The following is a 27,262-nucleotide window of genomic DNA, read 5'->3' on the forward strand; positions in this document are numbered from 1 at the left end:
TAAAGTCAGACCCTTTGGCCTCTCATGTTGTGGCCATTAAACTATGCTCTCCTAAGATTAGATAACCTGTGGTTTTACTGTCTGCAAGTCTTGATGAGCAAATTCCTTTGGATAAATGCTTTTCTTGTATACTTGCCAACACTGAGTGATGTTTGGGACATGAGGGAAGGGAAATAACTTGCAGGCGTCAATTTTCAGGAGATGAATCAGATGAAGAGATAATACCCAACAGGTTAGAGCTGTTGGAGTGGCTCAGTGGTGAGGATCACATTCTGTGTCTCTGGTTTAGACTAAGTGATATGGGAAACCCAGGGTGCAACTGTGCTGCCAGCAGCTTACCATGAGTTTGGATATTGCTGAACAATCTGGGTCTCTGGCAGGGATGAGAAATGGCACTGGAGTTTGAGCCTTGGGATGGATGCTAAGGGATTGGAGTTGCATACTTGGTGTTTCCCTCAACAAAAAGCCCATCCTGGCTTTGCATCACTTGCAGTTTGGGAAAGCTGATAGTTGAGTTGGTTTCCCTACATAATGAATATTCCTTTTCAACCCAGGTCTTCAGAGAAGCTTTGCAAAAACATCTTGGTGCTGTGGTAGTTTGTCTTTCTTGCTGTAGCCTGAGGCTGTAAGGTGGAGCATAGCTCAGCTGAGCACATGCTGCTTTTGGCTTACAATGGAACTGCAGCATCTCCCCTCCCTTCTGACCAGGAGAGACAGTGATGGGCCAGCTGGGTCTGCAAGGAGGGATGAAGTGATGCTTTCTGAGGATTTAGGGTGGCCTGGCAGAGTTTGTTGTACTGTGTATTTTGCTTTCTGTGGCGGTGTGTTCTTGCTGGAACACGTGGGTTTGATTTCTGGTTATGAGCATCCTTATCTGCCTCTGTAGCCATTAGCTCTCTGTCTTGCCCATGTGGGAAGCTGTGAGCTGCTTCATCCGATAAGGCTTTTCTTATCTGTTCTGCTGTTTATTGTGTAGAATTGAAATTACTCTAGGAACTATAAAAAAGAGGATGGAGCCTGGGAATTGCAGCTGAGGAGTTGTTTTTCTCTTCCCTGCACAGACCAACAAGATGTCAATAGAAAGTATCAATGTCTCCAAGCATCAGCCGAAGCTGAGTTCTTGGTCATGTATTATGTTAAGAACAAAACATATGTCCTGAGATTTCCTCTCCTTACTTTATGCAGCATCATCAGAACGCCCCGTTTGGCCTTCTAAACTCATCAGCCTGCTTGTGAAATACTCAGTATTTGTATCGCTGTCAGTGGGCTGCATCTTTTCGGAGTGACTTTGATCTTGCTTACTCCGTGCTGAGTAATTTACAGTCCTCTCCCTCTGAGAGTCTGGCCCTTGCAGGCTCTCTTGTTTCTCCTAATCGTAAGCATTTAAGTGGTATTACAGCTGCTTATCCCCGTCTTGTTCTCTTTTAGAGTCATTAACACCTCTGCAAAGAAAGTGCCAAACTCTAGTAAAGTCGGCTGGTGGCACTTTGCAGTGGTTCGAGTGGTTGCAGAGGGAGCAGAGGGCTGCGCAGGGTGTTTGGGGGGCATGCTGGTGGTGGGGAGCGCCCAGGCATCGTGGGTTCACCCTTGGGAGGTGGTGTTCCCCTTCAGCCTGGGGTCAGGGCTCCTTTTGGGGTATGAGAACAGCCACCTCAAGCTTTTTTTGAGTTCTTCCCCCACCCCAATTCCCTAGAGGCCAGAAACATCCATCTCTCTGTGTTAGCTGTGCCTCATTCAAGGGCACGTCTCTAATGATGTCAGCAATTTTCTTTTCTGTTCTGTTACCTTTACAAAGAGATTTTCAAGGGTGATCCCACCAGGAAGTCATCCAAGAAAACCCAAAGCTGGTTTTGTTCTTCACCTTGTTTGTGTTCCTGTGCAGCATCTGTGCCAGAGTGGTCTGATCTGCCTCATGGCCACGGACAAGTCCCACTCATTGCTTGGTCCTTCGAGCCAGTTGAGCTCTGCACTAATTAATGGGAAATTGTCATGACTTAGGCTGGCAGGAAAAATTAATGGGGGTGAATAATAGCACAAGATACATGGGAATCAACGTTTTTCTCCTTGGAGGCTGTAGATGTAATCCACTTAATATTCTGTGGAACACAAGATTAATATTCTTCAGCAAAATATATTTGAGGGCTTTTCTTTTGAGTTTGCTGGCAGAGGCATTGCTGCATTGCTAAAGCTGAGGGCAGGGGATTAGGAGGGAGGGGAAGGATGCTGACCCAACTTCCAGAGGATTCAGAAACAGAGAAATCTGGCTAGAGGAGATTAAACTTCTTCCTTGCTAGCAGGACTTTTATGCAAGAAGTGTGCCTCACACTGGGACAGCCCCTGTTGAAACCTGGTAGGGTGTCTTTCAACTCTTTGGATGCCTGCATTATTGGGGAATAGATCTGATTTGCTTGGACTGTGTGGTGTGACTCTGCTGGTGGGCTCCCAGTGCAAAGCTGGTGCCTGCAGAGTATGGAAACCAGCTCCAGCCTTGCACTTGTCCTCCTTCACAACATAGTTTTGTCATGATTTAAACTCATAGAACTACTGAGCTTCGTAGAGGTTCCTTTAAAATAATAATAAAGCAAAGCTCCTGTTCTTTTTCTTTCACAGGATGGAAAGAATGCAATGAGTTGCCAAGCTTAAAGAGGAGTAGATACAGCAGAAATAAATAAATCAAGACCATTTATTTTAAGTTGATTAATCTGATATGTTCATAGTTTTCTAAAATAAAATCTAGCCCCAGAGAGTTTAGCAAATCAAATAACAATAACGGCAATTAATTTAGAAGCAGTTACTAATGTTTCTCATCCCCTTTGCAGATCCTTAAACACTCATGATTAATCTCACATCTTATGACAGTGGGCCAAATCCTCGTGGGGATGTGCAGTGTCTCTCTTGGGTTGAAGGAGGTGGGCCTGAAGAGCTGACCCCATTCCTGAGTATGGGGAAGGACTGTGGGCAGGGCTGAGATGAGTGGCTGCTGGTTGCTGGCACCTTGTGCCTCCAGGAGGAATAGGTCTGATTTTTCAGTTGAAATTCTAATTATTATGGGCTTCCCCACTGCTTTGTTTTCCTGTCTTGTACTGGTCTTCAGCAGGCTGGTCCCTGTGGTCTTACAGGGCTTGCTTAGCTGCTCTGTGTGTGTTTATATTAACGTTTCCAGCCTGCTTGTGTGAACTAATAAAAAATTGTGGAGCTCTGGAAAAAGCCAGATAATGCCACAGCTGGTTCCAGGGACCAGAGCTAGCAGAGAGCTCCCAAGGCAGGGAGGTGTCACAGGGCTCCAGTTTGACAGGGAGCACAGTGGGTCCCATAAAGCAAAATGTGGTGATTGGATTTATGGGACATCAAGATGATTTGCAAAGCAAAACCTGCACATCTTCCTGGGATGTCTGGGAGAATGGTCCCTCACCTTGTCTCATCCAAAGTGTTGTAATGCAGATATCAAATGAACTAAACTAAATAATCTGTGTGCCCCTGCCAAGTTTAGTAGTTCAGGGCATTGGGGTTTGAAATAAAAAGCATCTCCCTCAATTTCTGAGAGTGTTTCACAATGTAGGAAGCCACCAAGAAATGCAGAAGACTTGCTATAGGAAATACTTCACACCCTGGCAAAAAAAAAAAAAATCTTGCAAATCATTTCAGCAACTGTGGACCAACCCTGATTTTAGACTTTTTTTTTTTTTTTTGGCATGGATCAGGCAGGAGCTTGCTTTTTGCTGTGGAACCTTGTTTTCCACCCAGTTTGAGTGTCTGTCATAACCAACCTTTTGGACTTCCTTCTGGGTCATTTCACAGCCTGTGAAATGTAGGAAAAAAGGTGAGAAGCCTTCCTTTGCCCTTCCCCACATCTTGTTAACTCTTGAGTGAGCCATGTATTTCTAAATTGAAACATGCAAATTAGTATATATTTGATAATATTTTAAATAATTCTGCCGATTTGTCAAGACAATTCAATGTAAAAGTGAGTTTATAATACAAGGTTTTGGCATCTTGTTGGTATAGTTGTGGAGCTTGGGATTTTTCTACAGTCTATCCTGCAGAGTTCTGCTCCATAATTTAAAGTGATTTGTTCCCTGTATTGTCCTTGCTTGAAACTGCTGCCACTGGAGAGTTATCTACCATTCTTGCTAGCCAGCCCTTGTAGAGCCAAGTGTGAGGAGCTGATGACAAGTGACAGGCTGTGGCTAAACTCTTTGAAAAGCACAAAACCAGCAGATAACTCCATCTCCAGATGATCTGTGAAAACTGGGCTGATGTGAGAAACTCCCGACTGAATCCAGCAGGGAGGTGGTGTTTCTCCAGACATGTGGATAGGGACAGGAAAATGTTGAAAAGTAATGGCAGCTGCTTTAATCTGGGATTCAGGGATTTCTGGAATGCTTGCCTACATGCCTGGCTGTGTGTTGGTTGTTGCACAGATCCCTACTGTTGAAGGCTGTAGTCCATGGGTTGTTGATGCTACAGCCCTTTCATCTCTGACAGGTTTTCTGGTCAGCTCAGCCCACAACCATGACTGAAAAATAGACATTGGAGGTGCAAAACCATCCTGGTTTAAAAAAGCAAAATGTTTTAAGATTGCTTTTCTTTTCTTGCTCCAAAATGCATCTGGGAGTGAGACATTCTCCTGTTTTACACCATCCCTCTGGCCACAACTCTCACTGCAAGGGGGGAGCAAGGCTGTCATTTCTTGGCAAAGCTGGTCCCAGAGGGTGACCCCAGCCCTCCTGTGAGGGCTGCAGGAGCTGGAGTGTCCAGCAGTGCCTCAGGAAGGGGCAGACTGGCTTCTGTCACCCCTGCAGACTCACACAGATGGAGCCACAAGCGTGACCTGCTGTTGGAGACTGAATGTTTGGTTGCCTGTGTGTGTGAGAGGGTGCTCCCTTCTCTTGGCACGAGCTTGGCAGCAGCCATGCTTTACACAGTGCATCTCCAGGAGTGGGATGTTAAGAGGCTACAGCTCCCAAAATCAGCTGCCTTGGTAAGTAATGAAACCAACTCCTCCAAGAGCCCATAAACCTTTGACAGCGTTTAGTGGCAGGTAATGACTTCAGCTTGATGCTGGCCAAGGTTGAAACTCTCTTTCTCAGAGGGGTGAGATCTAACCATTTAGGAATAATAATCTTATTGGTCTGAAACTACATGAATGACTTCCAGTGAGGAGAGTGTCCAGCTGCTGTGCTCTAATTGATGTGTGCATCTGAAGAAGTGTGGTACAATACTGGTAGTGACTTCAGATCTTCTGGGGGCTATAGATGTGATTTATAATTGGCACTGCAGCTTTTTAGAGACACTGAGCTCAGCCAAGCCTTTTATATATTGCCTTGTTGAAGTTGTGTGCTTGAATTAGGCATATGTTGAAGGGGTTGATGGCGCTGAGGCTGCATTCATCTAGCAAGGCATTGAGAACCTTGGGGTTCACTTAGCAGTTGTGCTTTTGCTGATGCTTCTGGTGTGATTGGCTTCTGGCTCTTCTGGATGAACAGTCTGCTGTGAACTGGAAGGTGGGCTTGTCATGCAGCTGCAGACAATTCATGGAGTCTGTCCTGGTGATCTGTGGAATGTGCTGTAGAGCTTTAAAAGGGGTGAAAGGAATGGCTGCCTTGGAGGGAAACTAACTTCAAATGAAGAAGAAGTGTAATTGTGTTGTCTTGAGGGTTATTGAATATCTCAGCATTTCCTTACCGTGCTGAGGCTCACAGAGGCCACATGTTCATTTTCATTAGCCTCAAGTCAAAACTCACTGCCTTTTGCTCAAATGACATCAGGAGAGTTGAACTCACCATGTTGCTAGCCATGCCTTTGAAGGATGGGAAGGAGGCTTGGACCCTTGTTTTGATTAGTGTAAATGTGTAGCTTGTGGGTGGCTTTTCCTTAGCCTGGACTGCTCTGACATGCTGGAGGAAGGTTAGTTTTATATGTGTCATTGTTGTCCTCTCCTGGTATCACTAGTGCATCTTGGTCTGTGGGACCCACCATTTGCAGTGCTATAACTGCATCATTTTGGTTGGAGAAAACCATTTTTTTCCAGGTCAGTATATGTGTTCCTTACAGGCTTAGAGCTCCCACATTTCATATTTGTGGAGAGGGTACAGAATGGCTGCTTTTTCTTTTGACGTGCTAGAAAGGAGAAACTAGGTCAGAAGAACTCTAATTTTGTGTGTGCAAGTTTGAGTCTGTGAGCAGGAAATCTGGAATACTCAGTTTATTGTAGCTTCAGTGGCTTGGCCTCTGCAGAACCAAGTGGGAATGAACTGTCTATGTGCATAAGGGATTTTGTATTTTTCTTCCCTAAGCACTGGTGTTGGCTATTCCTTTACTGGCTGGGGGCTACAAATCTACACTTACATCCTAAATTGAACAGGTAATAGTTGAAGAAGTAATACAGTTTTATTGACTGAAAAGCCCAATGTGGTGATTAGTTCTTATTTAATTTTGCTGCTGCCAGCTATTGGCAGGTCTTAACATTCTGGAAAGGAAAGAGACGCTCACATGGTGGCTGGAGCTTTATTGCAGTGAGAAGCTGGAGAGGAGAGTGCTGGAGACCTGGGAGAGTGGATTTATGGTTCAGAAAGGGGGAATGGACAGAGCACAGACGTGGCTCTCAGTAGGCCCTGGAAGAGCATCTCCTGGTAAGATGCTGCAGAGGAGTGGCTCAAATAGATTTGTAAACAGGCTTCTCAGCTGTCCAGGGGAGAAATGTTTCTTCTGTTAATAACTTAGCCTTGAGAGCAGTTTTTCTTACGCTGCGTAGTAATGCTGTTTCTTGACTAACATCTTCTTTTAAGTTACGGAGCTGGTGTTTGGGGGTGAGGGAGGACAAACTGCTTCTCCAAAATGAAAACAAAGCCCTTGGGGAGTTCATTATTACTCTTCCAAGTAGAGCAGCTTGTATTGCTTGAGTAGGCAGGAGGTGCAGTGGTAGATGGCATTGATGATAGCTTGTTTTGTGAGTCTCTGGATGGGTGGGCGAAGGAGGGGAAGGTACCAGAGCTAGCAGGAGAAGGCGTGAGATTAAACAATCCCTCTGAGGGCTGAGTAACATCCAGTAGTCCAGCATGGTTCTGCTTCACTGCTTGGCTTTTATCTCAAAAATACCTGTGCAGCCTTTTGAGGTTTTTTGCACTGCTTTAATTAATGGGCAGCCTTAGGGCTATGTCTCTGTGATTGAAACTTGAAAAAGTCATGTCCCCAGCATCTTTTTTAGAAAGTTCCCAGTGACTCAGTCAGTATTTTGTTGCCTTGGCCTTTGCCTTCCTGCTTTGTTTGCGGCTGTATTAACGATCCTCTCCTGGCTTGTGCAGTCCATCTTCACATTACTCACAGGGCTGTTAACTAGAAGTGCCTTGGAGATGGAGACAGCCAGCTGATTACTAAAAAGCAGCTGTGTCTTCAAGTGCTCTTCAAACCCCTCCATTTTTCTGTGAACTGCGTGTCATTTGGGGTAACTTCCCCAAGGTGATCCAGACCTTGTTTTGTCACACTGCACGAGTGCTTCAGTTCTGCTGTAGAAGCCAGTGCAGAAAGTGCTGCAAAAGGAGTGAACTGATGCCCCTTCAGAAGGAATAGCAGGGGACTTTGGAGAGCTTGAGGTTACTCAGGTCCTGATGGCTGGGAGATTTATGGCTGTTTACAGAGCTTCTAGAGCTTCCTGCTAACATGAGAGTTGGCCTCACAGAGTATGGCCCAGCCACCATTTGGCCTTGGGGAAATGAAATCTGGGCAGGTGTACAGTGTGAGAACAAAAGGCTTCATCCTTGTACTCATTCCTTGCAGTGGTGCTTTGCATAATCAGGAATGTTACTCTGATGACAGTTTTGCCTATTGAGCTCTACTGCTGAAAGGCTTTTCTGTCTCCTCTGCACTCCTTGCAAAACCTTTCTCACATTCTGAATCAATGATCTTTCACTTCTGGTTGGAGCTTGGTAGGGTTGAAAAACCCAACTTTCTCCAGGCAATTGACACCTCAAGGCAACTGGGGTTGGAAAACCCAACTTTCTCCAGGCAATTGACACCTGACTACCTCTTGGGTTGGCAGTGCTGCCATGCCAAGCTGTGTGATGCCAGGTGGGATTAAGGCTTTCCCATAATGGGCTGTCTGGGCATTGCCATTGGTTTACAAGAGCCAGCTTTTTGGGAAGAACGACCCTCTGGTGCTTCCCAGTGCCAAAATTTCTCTTTGTAACTCCCAGGACTTGTCTAGGCTGAGGCACCTGCACACAGACAGAGTTCCCTGGGTCTCGTGTTGAGGGTGATCAGTAAATGGCTTTGTAAGCCTGCTTTGTTTTTTGTGGGATCTCCTGTTAAGGCTGTTTTATTATGGAGATGTAAGGCAGAGGCTCACAATATCCTGATGCTTGGGAGCATTAGTGCACAGGCTTTACATTTTGGTGGAGATTAAAAAAACTCTTCTGATGCCACAGAGCTGCTTTAGCTGATTGGAGCCTGGGGACACTCCTCAGTTACTGACCCAGAACTGTGTTGCCTCTGGTTACACAGTGCTTTTTCCTTCTCTAGGGCTGTAACATTTGCTTAATGACTGGGTAGCTCCATGATTTTTGGCTGGAAGTTGTCATTAGCTGCTAGAATTGGGGGACTAAGTGCACAACGATTACAGAGGCTCCAATCTCTGATTTCCCCTCCTGTGCATCCACAGCAATCGTGGTTTAATTGGCGTGCCCCTGGGTTCCCCTCTCCTGAGCATCTTTCCACTGTCTCCTCATGTAACCCTTCCTGTTACATCCCTTTTGTGTGGGCTAGAAGGGAGAGAAATGAGTCCCCTTCAAGGAAAACAAGTAGATTTGGTGTACAGGCTGTGTATAAATATTTCTCGTGTTTATGGACACCTGCATAGTGGTATTTAAAGGTGGCAAACTTGTGTTCTGCTCACTAAGAGCACTCGTGTTCTGTTCACCATAGGCAGCACTGATACACACCTGCAGCCCTTGGCCCTCAGGTGACTCAGCCCTGGCTGTGGATGTTGCTCTCTGAATAGTCTCCTCCAGCAAAGTGTTGGCTCTTTTGTGCCTTGGACTTGTTGAGGCATTGTGGTGTGGGCAAGGACATCTTTCAGCTTTAGTTCTGTGGGTTAGGCAGAAGGGAGGGAGCAGTTTTAACCAGGAGCCTGTCAGCCCCACTGTGTGCTCTGTGCTGATAAGTCTTCAAAAGGGAGGCCTGTTTTGTTACTGAAATTTTAATATATCCTGCTTTATCATCCACACCCAGAAGTCCCTTTTCTGATAATGCACCAGTTTCAAATACACTGTTTTCTGAAATAAAGTGGCCTTTTTGTCCTTACCCATGATATTGCTGGAAAGGATGATGCCTCTGTGTTCTTCTGTGTCTCAGACTGGTTTTAGCCACTGAAACGTTAGTACCACTGATTTTCTTGAGGGATTAGGAGAAACATAACAATTTCCCACTTGAATTTGAGTCTGTCCTGGCTTTACCTGTGGCAGCATGGTCATATCCTGGCACAAGAGGCAGGTCCAGGCAGGTCCCAACCCCTGTCTGCCTGGAGGAACACTGGCTCTGCACAGCCCTCGCTGCAGGTGCTACTCTGTGAAACATTTCCCATCCCATGGGCAGATGAAAAGTCCTCTTGGGTGTTTTGTTGCTTTACAGAGAGAATACTTTATGGAGAGCCTGAGCTTGCTCCTGTGTTTTCGTGCACAAGCTCTGAGTAGCAGGGAGAAGGGAGGGACCCTACCTTAGTTCAAGGGATCTTGGCAAAGTCCCGGTGCTACTACAGCTGTAAAAATCCTTTTCTAGTTAGAGTGAAGCTAATGTAGAGCTGAGAATTATTTGTGGGCTTGTCTCAAATGCTGTCTCTCTCCCCCCTGTTTTAAACAATGCACCTTCTTTGCCTAAACTAACAACTCACCTCATTTTTTTCCTTGTGTTTGTGGGCTTGTTATTCAGTGCAGCTGTTTGCAGTTACACGAGGTACAGTAGCTCTTGTGAAGGCATTCTGGGCTGTGGGAAGAGCAGGCTGCAGCAGCCTTATCACCTGTGTGTCCCTCCTGGACTGAGGAGAGGGCATCAGCAGGCTGGAAGCAGCTGTGTGGGATGAGCTTTGCAGCCACCCCCAGCCAAGTGCAGCCCGGCGCTGCTGTGAGCCCTGATCTGCAGCACAGGCTATATTTGGTCTGAGATTATTCCCTGCTTGGCCTGGATTGGTCCTGGCTGGGGCTCTGCAGCGTGGATTTCTTTTTCCCCTGGCTAACATCACCCATGCTGTGTGCCTCTCTGTTTTTCTCCCTCTCTGCCCACCCCAGCCTGCCTGAGCTGCTCTGGTCCCTCCTGCAGCCTCTCAGCAGGGGCTTTGTGGGGTGTGCAGGATGTGCCCCTGCTACCAGGGACAGCCTATTCCCCAGCAGCCATTAAGATGCAAATCTCTTTTCTGTGTATCAGTCGGTCCAGGGGAGGCCAGTGGGAAACAGGGCTATTTTTTTTTCCTTGCCCACACCATCTTTGCTGTGTGTTTTCTGGAAAGGCCATTAATAGCCTATTATTCCTATTTCTTGGGGAGAAGCTTTTCCCTTCAACTGCCTGCTGCATGGGAGGAGGGCAAGCCAAGGAGGGCAGTGGGTCTGGGAGGAGAGATCCAGCCCCCTGTGCTCCCTGACAGTGCTGGTGCTCCCAGAGTCTTGGCTGTGCTGAGGTGGAGCAGTGTCACTCCTGGCTGTGCTGAGAGATGCCCAGTTACCTTGGCAATGCTTCTGGAAAAATGCACGGAGAAAACAGGATGGAGAGGGGAGACTGCAGCAGAGAAGCTGCCTGGCTGGTGGGAGACAGGATGGGATGGCAGGAGTGGAAGGTGTGGGTGATGGGAGCGATGGGGAAAAGCCCTCCTGGCACAGAGCTGCCCTGGGCACAGCAACAGCTGAGGCAATTCTGGGACTGGCATCACAAACAAGTGATGGATGCACTCAGGCAAACCTGTTGGAGCCACACATGTGACATTTACACACATAAGACCAGTGAACCTGGGATGGTGGGATGGGGTGCTCTTGGGTTTTAGGATTTGTAGAAAGCAGTTGGAAAACATATTGCAAAAAAGAGTTTTTTATCAGAAATGGCCAGATGCATCCCTGGATGTTTCTCCAAACCTCCTAAGCATATGCCCTAGGCACGGCTTTCTTCTGCCTTAATCTCCTAGTGAATATTCAAAAATAGATATACTTGTAGCACTGGAAAAGCCTCTTTCAGAGTTGTTTCAGCACTGCAGAGAACAACCCTTAGGAAAGAAACTGAAAAAATAAACAGCAGCTGCTGCCATGTTTCCCTCTCCCCCACCTCCTCACCCAGTGTGGAGCCCTGGTGTCAGTTCCCTTTCCCATCCATTCCTGGCATTTCCCTGCCTGGTACCAAGGCAGCAAAACCCACAGGCTATCCACACCCAGCTGAGATGCTGCATGCTGGAAACCTGTTGTGCTGCAGCTTCGCCTGGGTCCAGCCCAAGTGTGTGCATGCAGATGTGTTTTTACCAGGGCAGATGTGTTCTCAGTGGTCTCCTCCAGCACAGCTTCCCTGCCCTTTGCTGCAGATTGTCCTTCTGAAGGCTGAGTGTTGTTCCCACCCTGGAGTACCCCAGGGTTTCCCAGGCAGCCCGAGGAAACTGCTGATACATGATGGAGGAGCAGGCAGGAGGGGGATGTGTCACTCTGAATGATCAGAGTCATTCTGTCACCCTGTCCTGGAGCTGTGCCAAACCCTGGCTGCACGAGTTCCTGGCTGGGTGGAAACTGCCCCAGCCACGTCAGGACTCACATTAATTTACTTTTGTGGCACTGTTAACTGGATGAACCTTGCTTCTCAGCTTCTCACAAAGATCCAGTGTTTGACTTTTGGATCCACAAGCATCTTGAGTTCATGCAGCTTCATAATGAATGAAACCTCTGTGTCCGTAATGGGGTGGTGGGTGTCCATCTCCTCCTCAGGAGTGCTGCTGGCTGATCCTCCTTGGGAAGTATCCCTGGGAGCTGGTATCCCTGGGCTCAGTGGGATGCCAAGTCATCCAGCAGCTCAAGTAAACCCAGCAGGGAGGATGAGGATGGGTGGTGGTGTGGGAGACAAGGTCAGCCCTTGGCTGGGTGGGCTCAGGGACACACAGACCCCTGGGATGTCAGGATGCCTCCACATCTGCCAGCTTCCAGGGGGACTGTGCTCTCCAGAATTGGAGTGATGAGTACAGGAAAAGGAAGAGGAGCAGGAGAGTATAAATAAAGCTTCTGGAAGGGGAAAACCCACCCAGAGGAGAAAATAGCAGCACTGGTTATTCCTTCTTTCTTTCTTTCTTTCCCCACCCTCCCTCGTACCTCACTGCTCGTATCATCTCTGGGCTGTGCTGGTGGGTGCACATGTGTGTGTGAGTGCACTTCCCCTGGCTGGGCACATGCCAAGTGCAGGGGGACCTGAGGACAGGATTTTGTGCTTTGTTGCCACTTTTACAAGCTATTGTGTCCTCATATAGTAGTGGCTTGGAGCTGCTCATCTCAACTGGCAAACTGGGGTATCAACAGCCAAAAATGGCCTTTAGACCAAGTAACACTAATGCCTCAGGAACAGACCTGGAAACCCCTTTGAGCCCCAGAATGGCATCCTGCCAGTTGGATTGTTTTATTCCAAAGCTGATGCATAAGAAAAAAATCTAACTTCAAATAGCAAATGTTTGCTGTTGCATTTAAAGCATGCCCTGAGTGTTCGTAGATGGAGCAGATGACATTCAAACGGATGGATGCTCACTCTCAGGCACCTGCCTGGCATCTCCCAGCCCAGGTGCTGGAGGTGGGCAGCACCTGGCAGGTCTGTGCTGCCCAAAGTGCTGGGGCTGCCCACACAGGGCTGTCACCTGGACAGTGCCACGCTTCTGCTCATTGTCCCTGTAATTTCCATCCCTGGTCTGCCTGAAAACCTTAAACCACTCAAACCCCTTGTCAGAGAAATGCTGATCTTCATCAAACATTTATTTTTTCAGAAGTCTATAAATAGTGCTTATTTAACATTCTTTTTCTTTTCTCCTAGGATCCTGCAGGAATCTTTGAATTGGTAGAGCTCGTTGGCAATGGTACCTACGGGCAGGTCTATAAGGTAAGAGTTCCAGCTGAAGTGATGCTGTTTGCCTTGGCTGTGTGTTGAACATGGAGCATCCCAGCACATCACCTTGACTAGGCCTTGACCATTTCCAACCTGACAAGAAGCCTTGCTGAACTCTGACCCTTTGGTCTTGTGTGCAAGTACCGTGTAGCACACAGAGCTCTTACTATAAGCAATTCACATTAGCTCTGAAACTGTCATAAGAAAACGAATTGCTTTTTTTTCTCCCCCTTTCCCCCCAGTTGCTTTTTATTGATTAGATGATGAGGAGGGAGTGAGAAGTCTGTGCTTTAATAGCTGAATCTCGGTCTCGTCTAAGAGCTGAGTTTACGGCTGCAATAGGCTGCCAAATGAGTTTGCTACAGTCTAGTGCTCTGCTTGCACACAGGCTGGCTGCCATCCTTTCCACTGGCAGCAACCTGCTACAGGATTAAAAACACTATTAAAATGTTTTTATTAAAGTGCCTGTTACAGTCAGTAGGATTGCTTTAAATTTTTCTAAACATCTAGAAGCAGCATTCCAGATGAGAATAGTGAAGGGACTGTGGAGGGCAGGATTTTAAAAGCATGAACTTCTTTACAAGAATATTTAAAATGCCCTTCTTCTGTATTATATCACCTGTCCCAAACACTTCTTAGCTTGGGGGATTTCCAGATTTTATTATCTTGGTGGGGTCTTTTTATGGACTGTTCTTGTGCATTTGGGGTGGGACTGAATTATTTCAAAGTCTGGGGTTATCTGTGTTTGTACGTGGTGGGGAGATGTTTCTTGTCATGGTTGCATGAGGAATTTGCCAACTTTTATGGTTCTGCTGGGAGTCAGTTCCTCCCCTGGGCCTCATTCTCCAAGAAACTCCTGTGTGTGTGGGCACAAGTGCTGTGTACACGTGTACTCATGCGTGTGTGGGCACACACAGATCCTGTTTACCCATCGTGCCCGTCTTTCATTTTGACTATAGAAAAGAATATACTCGTGTGCTCTTACTCTGTGGTTTTGGAGACACAGCTCTTGCTTGTCATGCTCTAAAAGACAGCGAGCTGCCCCTGCTGAAGAGAATGGTGTTCAAAGAGCCAAGATTCCCCCATCCTCCTGCTGCTGTAGACTAATCCTGTCAGCAGAAGGATCAAGGGATTGAAGTGAACCGAAGATGAACTGGAACTTCTGGAGTTTTAAATGTGTGAATTTTTGAACTGAAACAGATTTTTAAAAAATAACAAAAACAAAGGAAAAGCTGCCCCACCCCAAAGTTGTTCTTATCAAGGTTATATTCCAGGGAGCCTTCCCCTCTGGTATTCATTGTTTTCCCACTATGTGCTCCCTGCCACGGGAGCTCCCATCTGAACTGTTTTTCTTCTCAGCTGCTAAAATAACGGTGGAAGGTGACCTAATTTTAACTGGTTCATATTTCTAACAATCCGTGGAAACTATGTGCCTGTAACAGCCTTTTCAAAGCGTCGTGTGTTTTTGTGGAGAGCAAAAAAAGGAAATAAGCTGGTGCTGCTGGTTGTGTGGCTCAGCTGATCGGGTTTCCTCTTGCTGGGTTCAGTTCTTTCTGTATGTTACCTCAAAGGGGAAAAAAACCACCCAGAAATGTCCCAAGTGTAGGCTGAACGTTTCTGTGTTCCTTTTTCCCGTGCTGTACAAGGGGAAAATCCTCCTCCTAACTGTTTTTAACGTGCTGGAGTAACTGGATTGTCCTCGGTGTGATTCACGTGGTGCCGGTGCCAGACGGGATGGTGCTGGGGGTGGAGGGGAAAACGTGGCTGTCCAAACCAAATTAGTAAGTATTGAGGTATGAGCTCAGGCTAAGCCTGACTTCACAGCTCTCTTAAACTGGAGTCCTGGAGTAGCACACACGCTCTATAAACAAAAGGAGACTTTGATATAAAACATACATAACTGTTTATGGTGTCCCACCCTAAAACCCAGTGTGGAAATAAGATCTCTGCCATTCTTTTTCTCCAGATACCACCGCTGTATTTATCTCTTGCAGCAAAACAAATGGATCAACTTTCAAGACACACAGACCTTCTGGCTCCATTCTAAATCAGCCCTTAGAAGTGATCCATACCTAGGAGCAGCGTCCTCTGTAATTAGATGGTTGTTCCATTGCCATTTCCCAACCCCTCTCAGGCAGGGCTGGACTGTTCACAGAACCGTTCAGTTTGGAAAAGGTCTTTAAGATTGAGTTCAGACAATAACCCACACTGCCAAGCCCACCATGTCCCTAAGTGCCACATCTACACATCTGTTAAGTCCCTGCAGGGGTGGTGACCTCCCCCTCTGTGCTGTGTTACCTGAGGTGCTCCATTGCTGCTCTCCTAGAGGCTGCTGCACCTCTGGTTGTGTTTTGGGGTTCTGGTGCTGGCTGCCAGCCCAAGCTCTGCAGGTCCAACCCCTGTGCTCTCAGCCAGGAGCAGTAACCTGGTGAGCATCACCCCTCCCTTCTCATGGCTGGTCCCTCTCTGGAGCAAGAAAAGCAACTTTGCTGTTGGAAAGAGGCAGAAGTGAGATGTTTATTCCAGGCAGGGGATGATGTTTTATGTCTCTGTGCTGCAGCCTTGATGTTTCCCCTAGAAAATCTGATATGGCAGCAATGTCTGACACTGCTGCATGGCCACGTTTGTGCTGGAGACTGCAGGTGTCCTGGCGAGAACCAGCTGGCCTGCACAGGACCTGGGGGGAAAATGTGCAAGGTGCAAACTTCCTATTGATCCCATGGGATAAAGGGCATGGTTATGTTCTTACAGCTGAATAATCTCACAGCCCAGAAGGTTGAGGAGCCTTGAGAAGTGCCTGGGAGTAGCACAGTAACAGGAGCCTTCAGAGAGCAGGGATTCATGGAGCCAGCCTCAGCATCTCCTGTGTTGGAGAGGCTGGGGAGCCCCTGGCACAGCACATGCCTTCTCCTTGCTGGTGGGAGGAGAGTCAGGTTGGCCAAGCCTGGAGCACCCTGAGAGCTCCCAGAAGGAGGGCACCACTGCCAGAGCCTGTGCATTGGGATGCAGCTGCTGCTGCTGCTTTGATCCTGCTTTCTGGGTCATGGTTTGAAGATCCCTTTCAGGTGGTTCACTGTGCTCCTGTGAATCAAAGCCTTGTTTTCTGAGCCTTGGGCTCGAGGCAAAGGCCACAGGTTCTGTTTGACATCCGTATTTTCAAGGTCTTCCTTTGCTCAGAGCAGCAGGTTATAATATCCCTTTGGTTCTTCCCAGCTCTGGCCATACCCCAGTGACACCTGGGCACTGCAGGAGCCTCAGCACAGACCTGCTCTACTCTCACTTCTCTAACCCCAACCACAAGCTCCTCACTTTGGAAAAATGCAGAGAGAAATAACATTCCTTGTTCGCTGTTTAACAATCTCTTGTGAATAGCTCAATTTTTATTTTAATGAGGGACTGCACTGGTGATGATTTATCTCTCTAATTGAATCGGAAGCTTTTCTTTATTTTCTAATAATCCTGCATCTAATGTTACAGATTGTAAACTGGTTTTGATGAAAGACTGAGAACTTGCTAGCTTCTGTGCCAGACATTGTTGCAGTAGTGAATTTTTGTGTCCTTGGATTTTATTTCTGTTATAGGTATTTAAGGAAATGACTATCAGGAATACAATGAGTTGGACTTGGGGAATTAAGCCTTTGCCTCACTGGTTTTTAGCTGATGGCTGAAAGCAACTCTAAACACAAAACTCACTAAGACTCTTCAGAGCATTATCTAAACTGTGAGGAAATGCTGCTTTTATGTCCCAGAACATTATTATTGCTGTTTATTTCTGCTCTGCATGAGAGCAAACAAATACTCCTTAAAATACTGCGTGTGCTTAGATTGCCTGGATAGATCAGGGCCATAACCAGTGGGGTGCACCAATAAATAGAGGGGTTCAAAAGAAAAGGACACTGGGCTACTCAGAAATACCTGTCCAGTAGATGGGTGCAGAGCTTGGGGACACATGCAGTGGGCTACTTACTGTGCACTAAGTGGAAAACCAGAGCAACCCCCCAGTGTTTTTATGGGCTTAGCCATGGCCATTCACACAGTAGCCCATGGATGGTGTGGGGAAGGATTTTGATGCAAACCTTCACAGCAGTGAGAAAAAACAATCAGGAAATAGATCAGATGGTAACCTTTGTGCCTCTCATCTCGTGTGTTTTACAACATGGAGGTAAATGATGTTGAGATTACATATTCACGTGCTTCTTCCCCACTGTGCCAGGAGGACAGTGGTCATTAATGCCAAGTGCTGCTTTGCCTGGTGCCCTGGGGATGTGGCTCTCCATTAACAGCTCCAGCAAGGTTTTATTTTACACGGCACAAGATAGAGTATGTGGGCACCTCTGTAACTGCACAATAACTATTGATTGCTTAATTATCTGGTAAATGCCATATAATCAGCGAGCTATTACCCAGCAATAGTCTGTGCTCTAATTTAGAGCATGTGGGATCCATGTGCCGCCCGTGTCAGCTGTGCCCCTCCAAGAAGCTCCTTTACCATCACCACCTGATGGGGCAGGGCAGGGGAATCACCCCTGGGAGCCACCCCAGGGCAGGTGGAGCCCCTCTATGGCCCTCTGCCAGCCCAAGTGAGGCAGCTGTTTGAAGGGAATGTGGTTTTTGCAATTGCTTTTTGTTGTACTATGTTTGCCTGTCTGTCTGGGGTACAATACACGTGGGAAAATACTGAAGAAATGCATCCCAGGGTCTTTAGTCAGGACTTACTTATTGCCCAGCTGGTATTTGCCAGAAGTCAGGGCCAATCCACCTGGAGGCAAATGCCCAGGTTTGACCTAGTAGGTGGGGATGTTGAGGTGTGTGGGTATTAGAAATTAATAAAATATTTGAAATCCAAGTCACCTGTTGCTGGAGAGCTGGGAGCAGCAGGACTGCTGGGACAATTTGGTTGCTGAGACAAACCTGTGGGAATGTCCCAGGCACAAGCCTGTGTTTGATAGTGTTATCTTGGAGTTTGCAGGTGCCAGAGGAGGAGGGATAATGCATGTCCTGTACTCCTGGGTGCTGTTTGTGCACTTTATGCACAGTGGCATCCTTCCTCCTGGCATCCCTGGGCGTTTCACCAGTGCAGGCTGGTGGGGTAGCAGGTAAATATCCTAAAGAAAGACTTTTAGAAGACTCCTTTTTCCTTTAACTTATTTTTGAGGGTGGATATGAGAAAATAGAGTGGAGTCTGTGGCGTGTTTAACTTGCCTGACATCTGTCTCAGTCTGGCTGCTGCTGATGAAGTGCTGGGCCCTTGCATCAGCCCTGGTGAGAACAGAAACTCTACAGGTTCCTGGGTCATTAATAGGAGTTCAGATAATTAGCCTGAGTGAAGAATGACAGTAATTGTTTTTAATCATCAGTTGGTTTATTGTCTCCCTTTCTGAGAGGCTGATGGTCAATAGCTCGATAATTAATCACTGCTGCTTTATCTGTGTGGAAGAAGCTACCACGCTGCACACAATTAATATTTCCTGGGGATTGTTGCTGTAAAGAATTAACTGTAGTTTACATACACAGCTTTTATAGCTGCAGACTGACTGCTGTGCCTTCCTTGAGAGGCCAGACTGAAGTGTGCACACCAGTGCCTGCAGAGCAGGTTCCCAACACCTGGGCTGCTGTGCTGGTCCTGAGCATACCAAGGGCACCTGGTGCCCCCATTCACAGGCTGCTGAAGGAATTCAGAGCCCCATCATCTTGCAGTCTGAACAAGCAGCTCTAACCCTAGACAGCTGTTGTATCTGAGGGAGCACTGTGAGCATTTATCTTTTCCCACCTTCATGTTAATAAAATGAACTGTGATGTTGCAAGGTTGGGTGTGACTTGGGCATTGGTGGTTCTGGTGTTGTATCCTCAGCTTTGGGTCTTTTTTTATCATGATTTCAAGCTCTTCAGAGGTTGCTTTTGGTGCAGGGCAGGCTGAGTGTAACCACACGTGTGTGAATGTGTGTAGCCATCCCTCCTCATGCTCTGATGGTCCCTCTGGTTTGGGAAACTTCTGGCTTTCCCCATGGTTTGGTGCTGCTCTCAGAGCCTGCTCCGGGGGACTGAGGCAGGGAAGCACTTTGTGTCTGTCCATCCTGCCCTGTCCCAGGCTCTTCCTTCCGCTGGGATGGTTTTGGTGTGGGCTGGAATGCTCACATCCACATCCAGACACACACCCTTGTGGCCAGGCCCTGGCTGCTCATCACCTCCAAGGTCAGGGATGGCCTGAGTGTGGAATGGATTTACAAGATTTACAAGCTGCTTTATAATCCTTCTGTATGACAAGCACAGTATTAAATATTAAGCCATTGTTTCTGCTGGGATGGCTCCGTGTGCTGGCAGAGAGGATGGTGCTGCTGTGTGGGGATGCTTGCCCGGGCTGGGGTCTCACTGCTTCCACAGGCACCACCTCACTGCTGGTGCTGGGCTTTTACCAGCTCTTTCTGGCTTGCAGGAAGGTGCTGGGCTGGAGTACTGGTGTGTGATAACTCCTGTAGCCTTATCAGAAGGAAAATGGGCAACCTCAATGTATCAGCTTCCCCACGATGTTATAGTAGCTCTGGAGGAGAAGGTCCTTTCCATGCTGACTCAAATGGAGTGTGTGTGTTTCTGAAATGCAGATTTGTTTTTGCCATGCAGGCAAGGAAGTCTAAACTGAAAAATGCTTAAAATTATGCTTCATTCTTATTTAAAAAAAAAAAAAAAGGCAAAAGCTTTGTTACCAGAGCAACTGGTACATCTTGTGCTGCTTCATTTCTCTGAAACACAGAGCGAGCCCTCAGCCCTCCCTCCCCCCCGACAAGAAACCAGCCCCCACACACCTACACACCAATATGTCACATTAGCTTTGCTGCTTTCTGAATAATGTAAGGGAAAGGTGCTTTTTCAGGCCTGGAGAATGCAGGTTATAAAAGGTGATTAAAAATGTCTCTGTATTGCCTCCCTTTAAATCTCTGTTCCCTTTCCCTCCCTGCTGAGTTTGTGAAGGGAAAGGGCAGGGTGAAGGTCAGGAGCAGATTGATGTGTCTGTGGAGTGACATTTGTCCACTCTGCCTTGCATTGCTGGATGCTCTGATTCTGGAAATACTGCACAGCTTTGCAGGACCAAAAAAAATATATCTGCTATGTCTTAGGGTTAAAAAAGCTGCTTTTGAAGATGCCAAGTAAAGTCAGTGGTGCTGCAGAGCGTGGGGAATGTGGTGGTTGGGTCTGCAGAGCCATTTGTGTGGGTGCCAGGCATGGATAGGGACAGAGGGAGAGCCCTCTCCCTGGCTTGTGGCATTAGAAGATGCTCTGTGCAAGCAGCTGCTTTGCTGATAATTGGAGCAAGCACCATGTCCAGTGCCACATTCTCCTGTCCCAGAGGAATGGCTGGGCTGGGAACTCAGACTTGGCTTTTGTCAGATCTTTTGTGAGGGCACTGAGAGTCAGAGGTGAGGGTGCAGTGTGTGAGGGAGGTGTTTAGAAAAGAGCCAGCTTTCAGAATTGGGGTTACTGTGTGTGAAAGCTGCACTCTCTGTTTTGGGAGGGGTGGCTTCTCCTCTGCTGAAGCTCCCGTTGCTCTGCTCACTGTAGTATCTCACCAGCAGTGTTGTACAGGGGTGTGGCTGTGGCTGGTGGGTGCTGTAAGGCTTGGGTGGGTTACAAAACACATTTGCTTTTGGGTTATATCCCTCTAATGGGAACCTTGGGCTGTAGGGCACAGGTTACCCTTCTCGCAGAAGCTGGTGCCTGCTGTTTTTTGCAGTTGTAAACTTGGATATTGTATTTAGGAAGTAACAGGCTCTTCTGGTGAATTGGAGCCTGGTGCAGTGCACAGGGAGCTGGGGGCCAGGACCTCTCTGCTGTGGACCTCTCCAGTGACCTTTGCTAAGTGCCTCCTCTCTTCTCCTTTCCCATCTTTCTTTCCCATCCCTGTCCTTACCCCTTTCCCAATGTAATCAGAAACAGAGCAACGCTGGGGTGGTTTGGGGGGCAGAGCTGGGAGCTGCTGGGTGGTGTCAACATTGGAAATCCATCTCTGAGGCCATGGGGAGCCTGGGTGCCCCTGCACCAGCATTTTGGAAACGAAATGCTGGGAGCAAGGCTGATTCCCAGAGGAGCAAGTAGAGCAGCTGCTGCTAGGTCAGCTGAGGAAAACAACCGAGAGAAGCACTGGAAAATAGGTTTTGGAGCTGGGAGGTGTTTTGTTCCTCCCAGCTCTGGAGGTGCCACTCTCAGCTAGGAAGACACTTTTTAGAGAAGGGGATGGGAGGAGCAGCAAGCTGTAAACGCTGGTCCAGGCTGTGGATTTGAAGCTTTTGCAAATGCTGTGGTGTTTGTCTTCAGAGACGTTTTGCGCTTGTCACTTTTTTGTGTCACTTCCAGTTTTGATGCAGCTTGACTCATGGCTGACCCTGAGGACTGGGAGGCAAGTGATGCCTACAGGGAGCTGGCTGGAGCTCTGCAGCTTCTCCTGGTTCTGCTTTGAAGGCTCACTGCAGAGAGAATGGTGCCTCTCTTCAAATCTGCTCTTTATTCTTAGGTTTACCTGGGAAGCCCTTTACACTAATTACCTAAAGATGGAAAGTGCCAAGCAAACACAGCCTGCTTCCAAATGTTGTGGGATTTTTTTTCCTCTTCTTGCATAAGAATGGCAGATTGGTGTAATTTTTGTTTTGTTTTGTTTAAGTCTTCATGTTTTTTGTGTGTATCTTTAGGTGTCTTAAATTCTTGTGTTGAAATGTGCACAAGGAAGTGTGTGGCTAGAAGCCCATCTCCATCCCCACATGCCCTTGTCTCCAGCCCATCTCAGCCTGTGTGTAGGTGGCTGGGAAGGAGGTCAGTTTGGGCTGCAGACAGAGCTGCAATTAGCTGGAGGGGGATGTGGGGGAACCTGAGCCTTTGTTAGCACCAGCTGAGGTGATCCAGCCCAGAGAGTCCTGACTGGGCACCCTGGGGTGTGCAGCATCCCAGCCCACATTCACCTGCCTTGGGCTGGGCTCCAGACCTGTGCACTGATGTCCCACTCATTGCTGGAATTCTCTGACTTCCCTCCCCAAGCTTTTTTTGCTCTCCACTGGAGCAGGGCAGTGCTTTTAAAGAAGTGTAGGTAAATGATCCTTTTTCTTTTTTCTCTGGCTGGCGGGGCTTTGTGCCTGCATTCAGGTCAGGGTCTCGTGTGGCAGTGTTGATTTGCATTTAAAAGCCCCAAACTTGTGGTGGGTGTTGCTGAGGAAAGGTTGAACGTGTCAGCCTCAGTGGCAAAGGAAACAGAGGTAAGCAGATGTGCTGGGAGAGATGACCATCTCTCCTGCTCTGGTCTCTGGGGCCAGCAGAGTGAGATGTGGACAAGGAGCCATTTCATCCTTCCAGCTTAACTCTTTTCTTCTTGCTTTGCATCCCCCTTTGAAAAGATGGGAGATTTCCAGCATATCTTGCTGTTTATAAGGCTTTCCTTGGTGTTGTAATTTCTCCCTGAGCAAAACCATTATTTGAGAATAAGATGCCTCATTCAGTAACTTGAGCATTCAGAAGTCTCCAGCCAACCTCTCCTGTCCCCACCTGGGACATAAAAAGAGTTGGAAGCTCTCACAGACAACAGAAAAGGCTAGAAATGCATCTTTGTTTTCCAGAGGTAGAAATTCAATATAGGCGGTCATCAGGGCTTAGGAAAAATTGCAGATTCCACTGGACTTGCCATTAGTCTCTTGTTTTTTTAGAGCAGTTATGACTGTAGTTGAAGTGGGCAGCACCAATGGAAATGCCTCTGCATTCCTGGACTCCAGAGATTTTCCCTTTCACACTTTAATTCAGCAGGTCCAGGATCAAGGCCAAACCTTTTCTACGTAACTAATAGAAAGACAGCCAGTTCAGCAGAATTTCTGTAAATAGCCTGTTCCAGATGAGTTGTGAATTGTGTATGTGAATGCCAATAAGGCTAACACAAGGGGTAGTTTGCCAAAGAAGATGGAAATCTTGTGTTAGAGAAACAGGCTTCTGAAACACAATGTCAGATTACATTTTTGGACTCTGCAGAAACATTGTTTGCTCTAGTCATGAAACTGCCCAAAATGCAGCAGAGTTTTTGACCTGTGCCACGGAAGGACAGCATCCAGGGGGTGAGCCCTGGTCACACAGAAAACACTCAGCATCAGCTGAAAATCCTGCAGCAGCCCAGCAGTGAGCTGGGCCCTTGAACACCTGCTGAAAGAACTCCTCCAGTATTTTTAATGGTTTTTTTTAACTGACAAAAGCCAGCATCTTTTGGGATAGTCATGGTGTGGTTTGGAGGTACTCTGCCTTTAGCATCCACACCGATTTGGGGGCTGGAGGGAGGGGTGGTGGGCATCTCAGGGAGGTCACTCAGCTGGGCAGTGGTCCAGGGCATGGCTGTCCCTCAGCAGTGATGCTGTCCATGGAGTTCAGCCCCCACAGGAGCAGCTGGATTCAAGGTCTGTCACTGTTCAACCATTGAAAGCCACCATGGATTGAGGGGGAGGGTACATTGTTCCTTCATGCTGGCTGCTTTGTAACTCCTTGCACTGCAGATGGATTTGCTGTGCTGGCTTGCTGGATTGTGCTGTCCCAGGAGAGCCAGGTTAGAGCTCTTTGCTTGAGGGAGAGGCTGGTTCTCAAGCCATTCGTGTGTCTTTGGCCTGGGCTGACTTGGGCTCTGTGAATCATTGGCATTTATCCTTGTGCAGAGAAAGCACAACACATCTGCTCACCCAAGTTAAGCACTACAGCACCACCTCCATCTTCCATCCTTTTTCTCCCTTGTGGCAATCTTGCGGATATGGTTTGGTTTAGGTCTTTTTTACTTGCATCTGCCCACAGTAGCTAAAACTTGGCATGGCCAAGGAAATTCAGTGCTATTCCCATGCTGTTCCACAGCAGCTACAGGATTGCAGAGTGGTGCCAACAGCTCCAGAGGGCACCTAGCAGGGGATTAGCCAAAGGGCTCACAGAGAGCACAATTTTGGGCTACGACATGTGTCGCAGACATCTTTTCATTAAAAATCCTTTCCTTAGGATTTTTCCTTTCTGAGAAGCTGAGAGGCCTCAGAAACAAAATGCAAACAATGGTTATCTGCTGCTGTGGAATGCAGCAGGTGCATCTGTGATTGGTCTCATGTGGATGTTTGGAATTAATGGCCAATCACGGCAGAGCTGGCTCTCTCTCTGTCCGAGCCACAGACCTTTGTTGATTCTTTTCTTTTCTATTCTTAGCTTAGCTAGCCTTCTGAGATGAAACCTTTCCTTCTATTCTTTAGGATAGTTTTAATGTAATATATATAATAAAATAATAAATCAAGCCTTCTGAAACATGGAGTCAGATCTACATCTCTTCCCTCATCCTAAGACCTCTGTGACCACCGTCACAGCCATGTGTCTAAGATCACTCTTCTTCCTCCAAATCTGTCATCTTTCTTCTACAAAGAGTCCTAAACGTGTGTTACGGTGCCTGGGGTTGTGTTTAGAGGACTCTGCATCAGCAGTTGGGTTTAAACCCAGTGGGGACAGTGTGTGAGCCCCAGCCTCAGCTGGCTGAGCCCCTGGCAGTGCAGTGAGCCTGCCTGTGAGGGTGCAAGAGGCCCCAGCCAGCTGTGAGAGCATCCCTCATCCCTGGGGAGGGGATGCAGCTCCTGGCACAGCCACAGCAGTGTGTGCCTTTGCCTCTGCTGGGTACTGCCTGCAGCACTATCCCAGGGCTAGGGAATGTTCCTTGGGCTCGGGGAGCCCACAGCTGAGCTGGCATGGGGAGAAATCCAGTGGCAGGCAGCAGCAAATGCTCTTGAAAGCTCCAACAGATGCTCCCAGTATTGAGTTTTCTTCCTCCCTCACTGGTGACTGTCTACAACCTGCTTGGGAAGGCACTTGAGAAGAAATAAGGTAATTGCATAATTTAATAACAGGTGTGAGAGTGGCATTCTGAGCACAGCAGCAGCGTGGAGGAGCTGGGGCTGTGGAACGTGACTCGTCTTGCATGGCAGAGATTAATCACGTTGGCTCCTGGGAGACAGGTCTGCCAGAGAGGTGCTTGTGCTGGATGCACTGTTCATATCACTCAAATTAGGCTGTGTACAAGAACGAAGAAAAACAGGAGGAGAGAATTCCAGCAGAAGGGGTCAATGACTTGAAAGCGTTTTAATTCAAAACTAGAAAAATGAGAGAGGTTATGGGCAAGGAGAGTGTGTTAATAAAGGAAAATGAGTATTTGTTATTGCTGGTGTGAAATGAGATAATTTAAGAGATGTTCTAAGTGCCTTTTGTCACAGTTAATGCCTTTTGTTAGGTTTCCAAGCAAAATGGAGCCTGCGACTTTCAATTTCAGGGTTCTCAGATGATCAAAATACCGTGGGGCAGCTTGATCATCTCATGCTTTACTGGAATGAGGTCATCAATAACTTTTGCCTGGGTGTGATTTACACAGTTGTCAGTGTCTGAATTGCCATAATATGTCTCTGCCCAGGAAAAATGCTGCATTTGGAGGGGGGGGAAAAAAACAACAAAGCAGAAGCTCTCTGGGTAGTTGGTTCACTGCTAATAATGGATACAGAAAAGTGATTACTTGTGATCCATTCAAATAGGAAGGCTCAGCCTCCAAAGCTGGAGGCATGGAAGCTGTTACAAGGTCAAGCAGTGTCCTTTAAGGAGAAGTAGGTGGAAAATACTGTCAGTGGCAGATAACACATCTGCAGCATCATGAGAAGTACATCTGAAATTAAGATTAAAGGTGCTTTGCACTCGTATGGAGAGGGGGAAAAGAGAAGATAGAGATGAAATCAGAAAAAAGAGGATTAGCTTTTGGTGGGTGACAGGCAATAGCTCTGGCCAGGGAGAGATTTAAGCAGCAAAGTGCTCAGTAACCCAGGGAATTATCAAAGGTTTCTGCAGCTGCTTCCAACTGATGGTCTTCAAGAGCCTGAAATTCTTTGTGTTTGAACCTTTCTCTCGCCCTAAGCTTGTGTGTGTGCATATGCAAAATCTCATCTGCAGCCCCGTATGTCGAGCTGGGAATGCAAAGCCCAGAGGCCCTGGTCATCCTCACTTGCAGGAGTCTGCTGTAATTTTAGAGGCCTTATTTACACTGAGGCAAAAGGGGACCTGACCTGCAGCTATGGTGGCAGACCTCATTCTTTTCTTGACTTACACTGCAGGTTAGGGCACCAAGAGCTTCTAAAAATGAAGTCATTGTGTCTGGGCAGATGTTTTCAAGTCTCTGCTTTCATAAAGGGGGCTGGGAGGCTTTGCTGAAGGTCCTGCAGGAGAAAGTGGATCTGTTGACTGATGGGTAGGAGGTAAAATTAGCTTAATTGAGGTGTTGAAGAGGGTGGCACTAATTTTTGTCAATCTCACAATGCTGAGAAACCCTAATATTTGAAGATAGGTTTTGGCTGTAACCTCTTTGAGAAGTAGAAACACTTTGACCCTTAATAACTATGGTATGGCAGTGGCTTCACAGGTGGGAAATTTGGATTTGTGTTCCCAAAGGAAAACACCTTCCTTGAAGCAGAAGGAGAAAGATCCAAGGCATCAAATGTGCTTCTCCTGCACCTTGGGAAAACACTACAGCCCACCAAAACCTATGAGGTTTTCATTCAAATTGAACCCCTTGGTGCAAATCTTGTTTTTGCAAAAACTTAAAAATGTTTGGGGTTTATTCCATTGTGGGGAAAAAAGAGTGTTTGAAGATCTCAGACATTTGGGGGAATGTTGTTGGTTTCCTGGTGGTGATCAGTGGTGCCCAGGGCTGCTGGCCTGCAGTTCTGCTTGTTTCCTCTGTGGCAAGATGCTCACTGACATCCAGATTATCAGGTCCATAAATACCCATGCATCTGGGAGGCCTTGCTGGTGTCTGGTCTGTAGCTGACCTTTCATTTTGCTGGCAGAAAATGAAGATTAGCCTTGAGATCAGCAGACTACAGTGGAGATTGCACATCCATGCTGTCAGATAAAAATAGAAACAGAAACTGGAAAGGGGAAATATCATATCTGTTAAAGATCATCTGTGTGCTATTAATGTACCAGTGACCAGGCCTCTCCCTGAGCTTGTGAGAGCTTTACCTGCATAAAAAAGTTGTGTCTGAACTACAACAACCTCCCAAGTTTGTGTCCTTCTTGTACATATGTGGACCTTGCCTCCTCCATTTTCTCATGTGTCCAGCCCAGTCCTATCAAAGGAGCATAGTGTTTAATCCAA

General features: G+C 47.3%; 1 protein-coding gene across 5 annotated transcripts in view; it reads left to right on the forward strand.

Annotated features, from left to right (window-relative positions):
* TNIK (TRAF2 and NCK interacting kinase) overlaps window positions 1-27,262 on the forward strand; it is a 150,786-nt gene that overhangs the window by 13,960 nt on the left and 109,564 nt on the right. For all 5 annotated transcript variants that reach the window (XM_071438070.1, XM_071438072.1, XM_071438073.1 and 2 more), the window contains exon 2: window positions 13,027-13,092. In XM_071438070.1, coding sequence (XP_071294171.1) covers window positions 13,027-13,092 — 66 coding nt within the window. The remainder of the gene's footprint in view (window positions 1-13,026; window positions 13,093-27,262) is intronic.

The sequence above is a fragment of the Agelaius tricolor genome, unplaced genomic scaffold (assembly GCF_023055355.1).
Source record: "Agelaius tricolor isolate 1412-34295 unplaced genomic scaffold, bAgeTri1.0.p SCAF_12, whole genome shotgun sequence".
NCBI lineage: Eukaryota > Metazoa > Chordata > Aves > Passeriformes > Icteridae > Agelaius > Agelaius tricolor.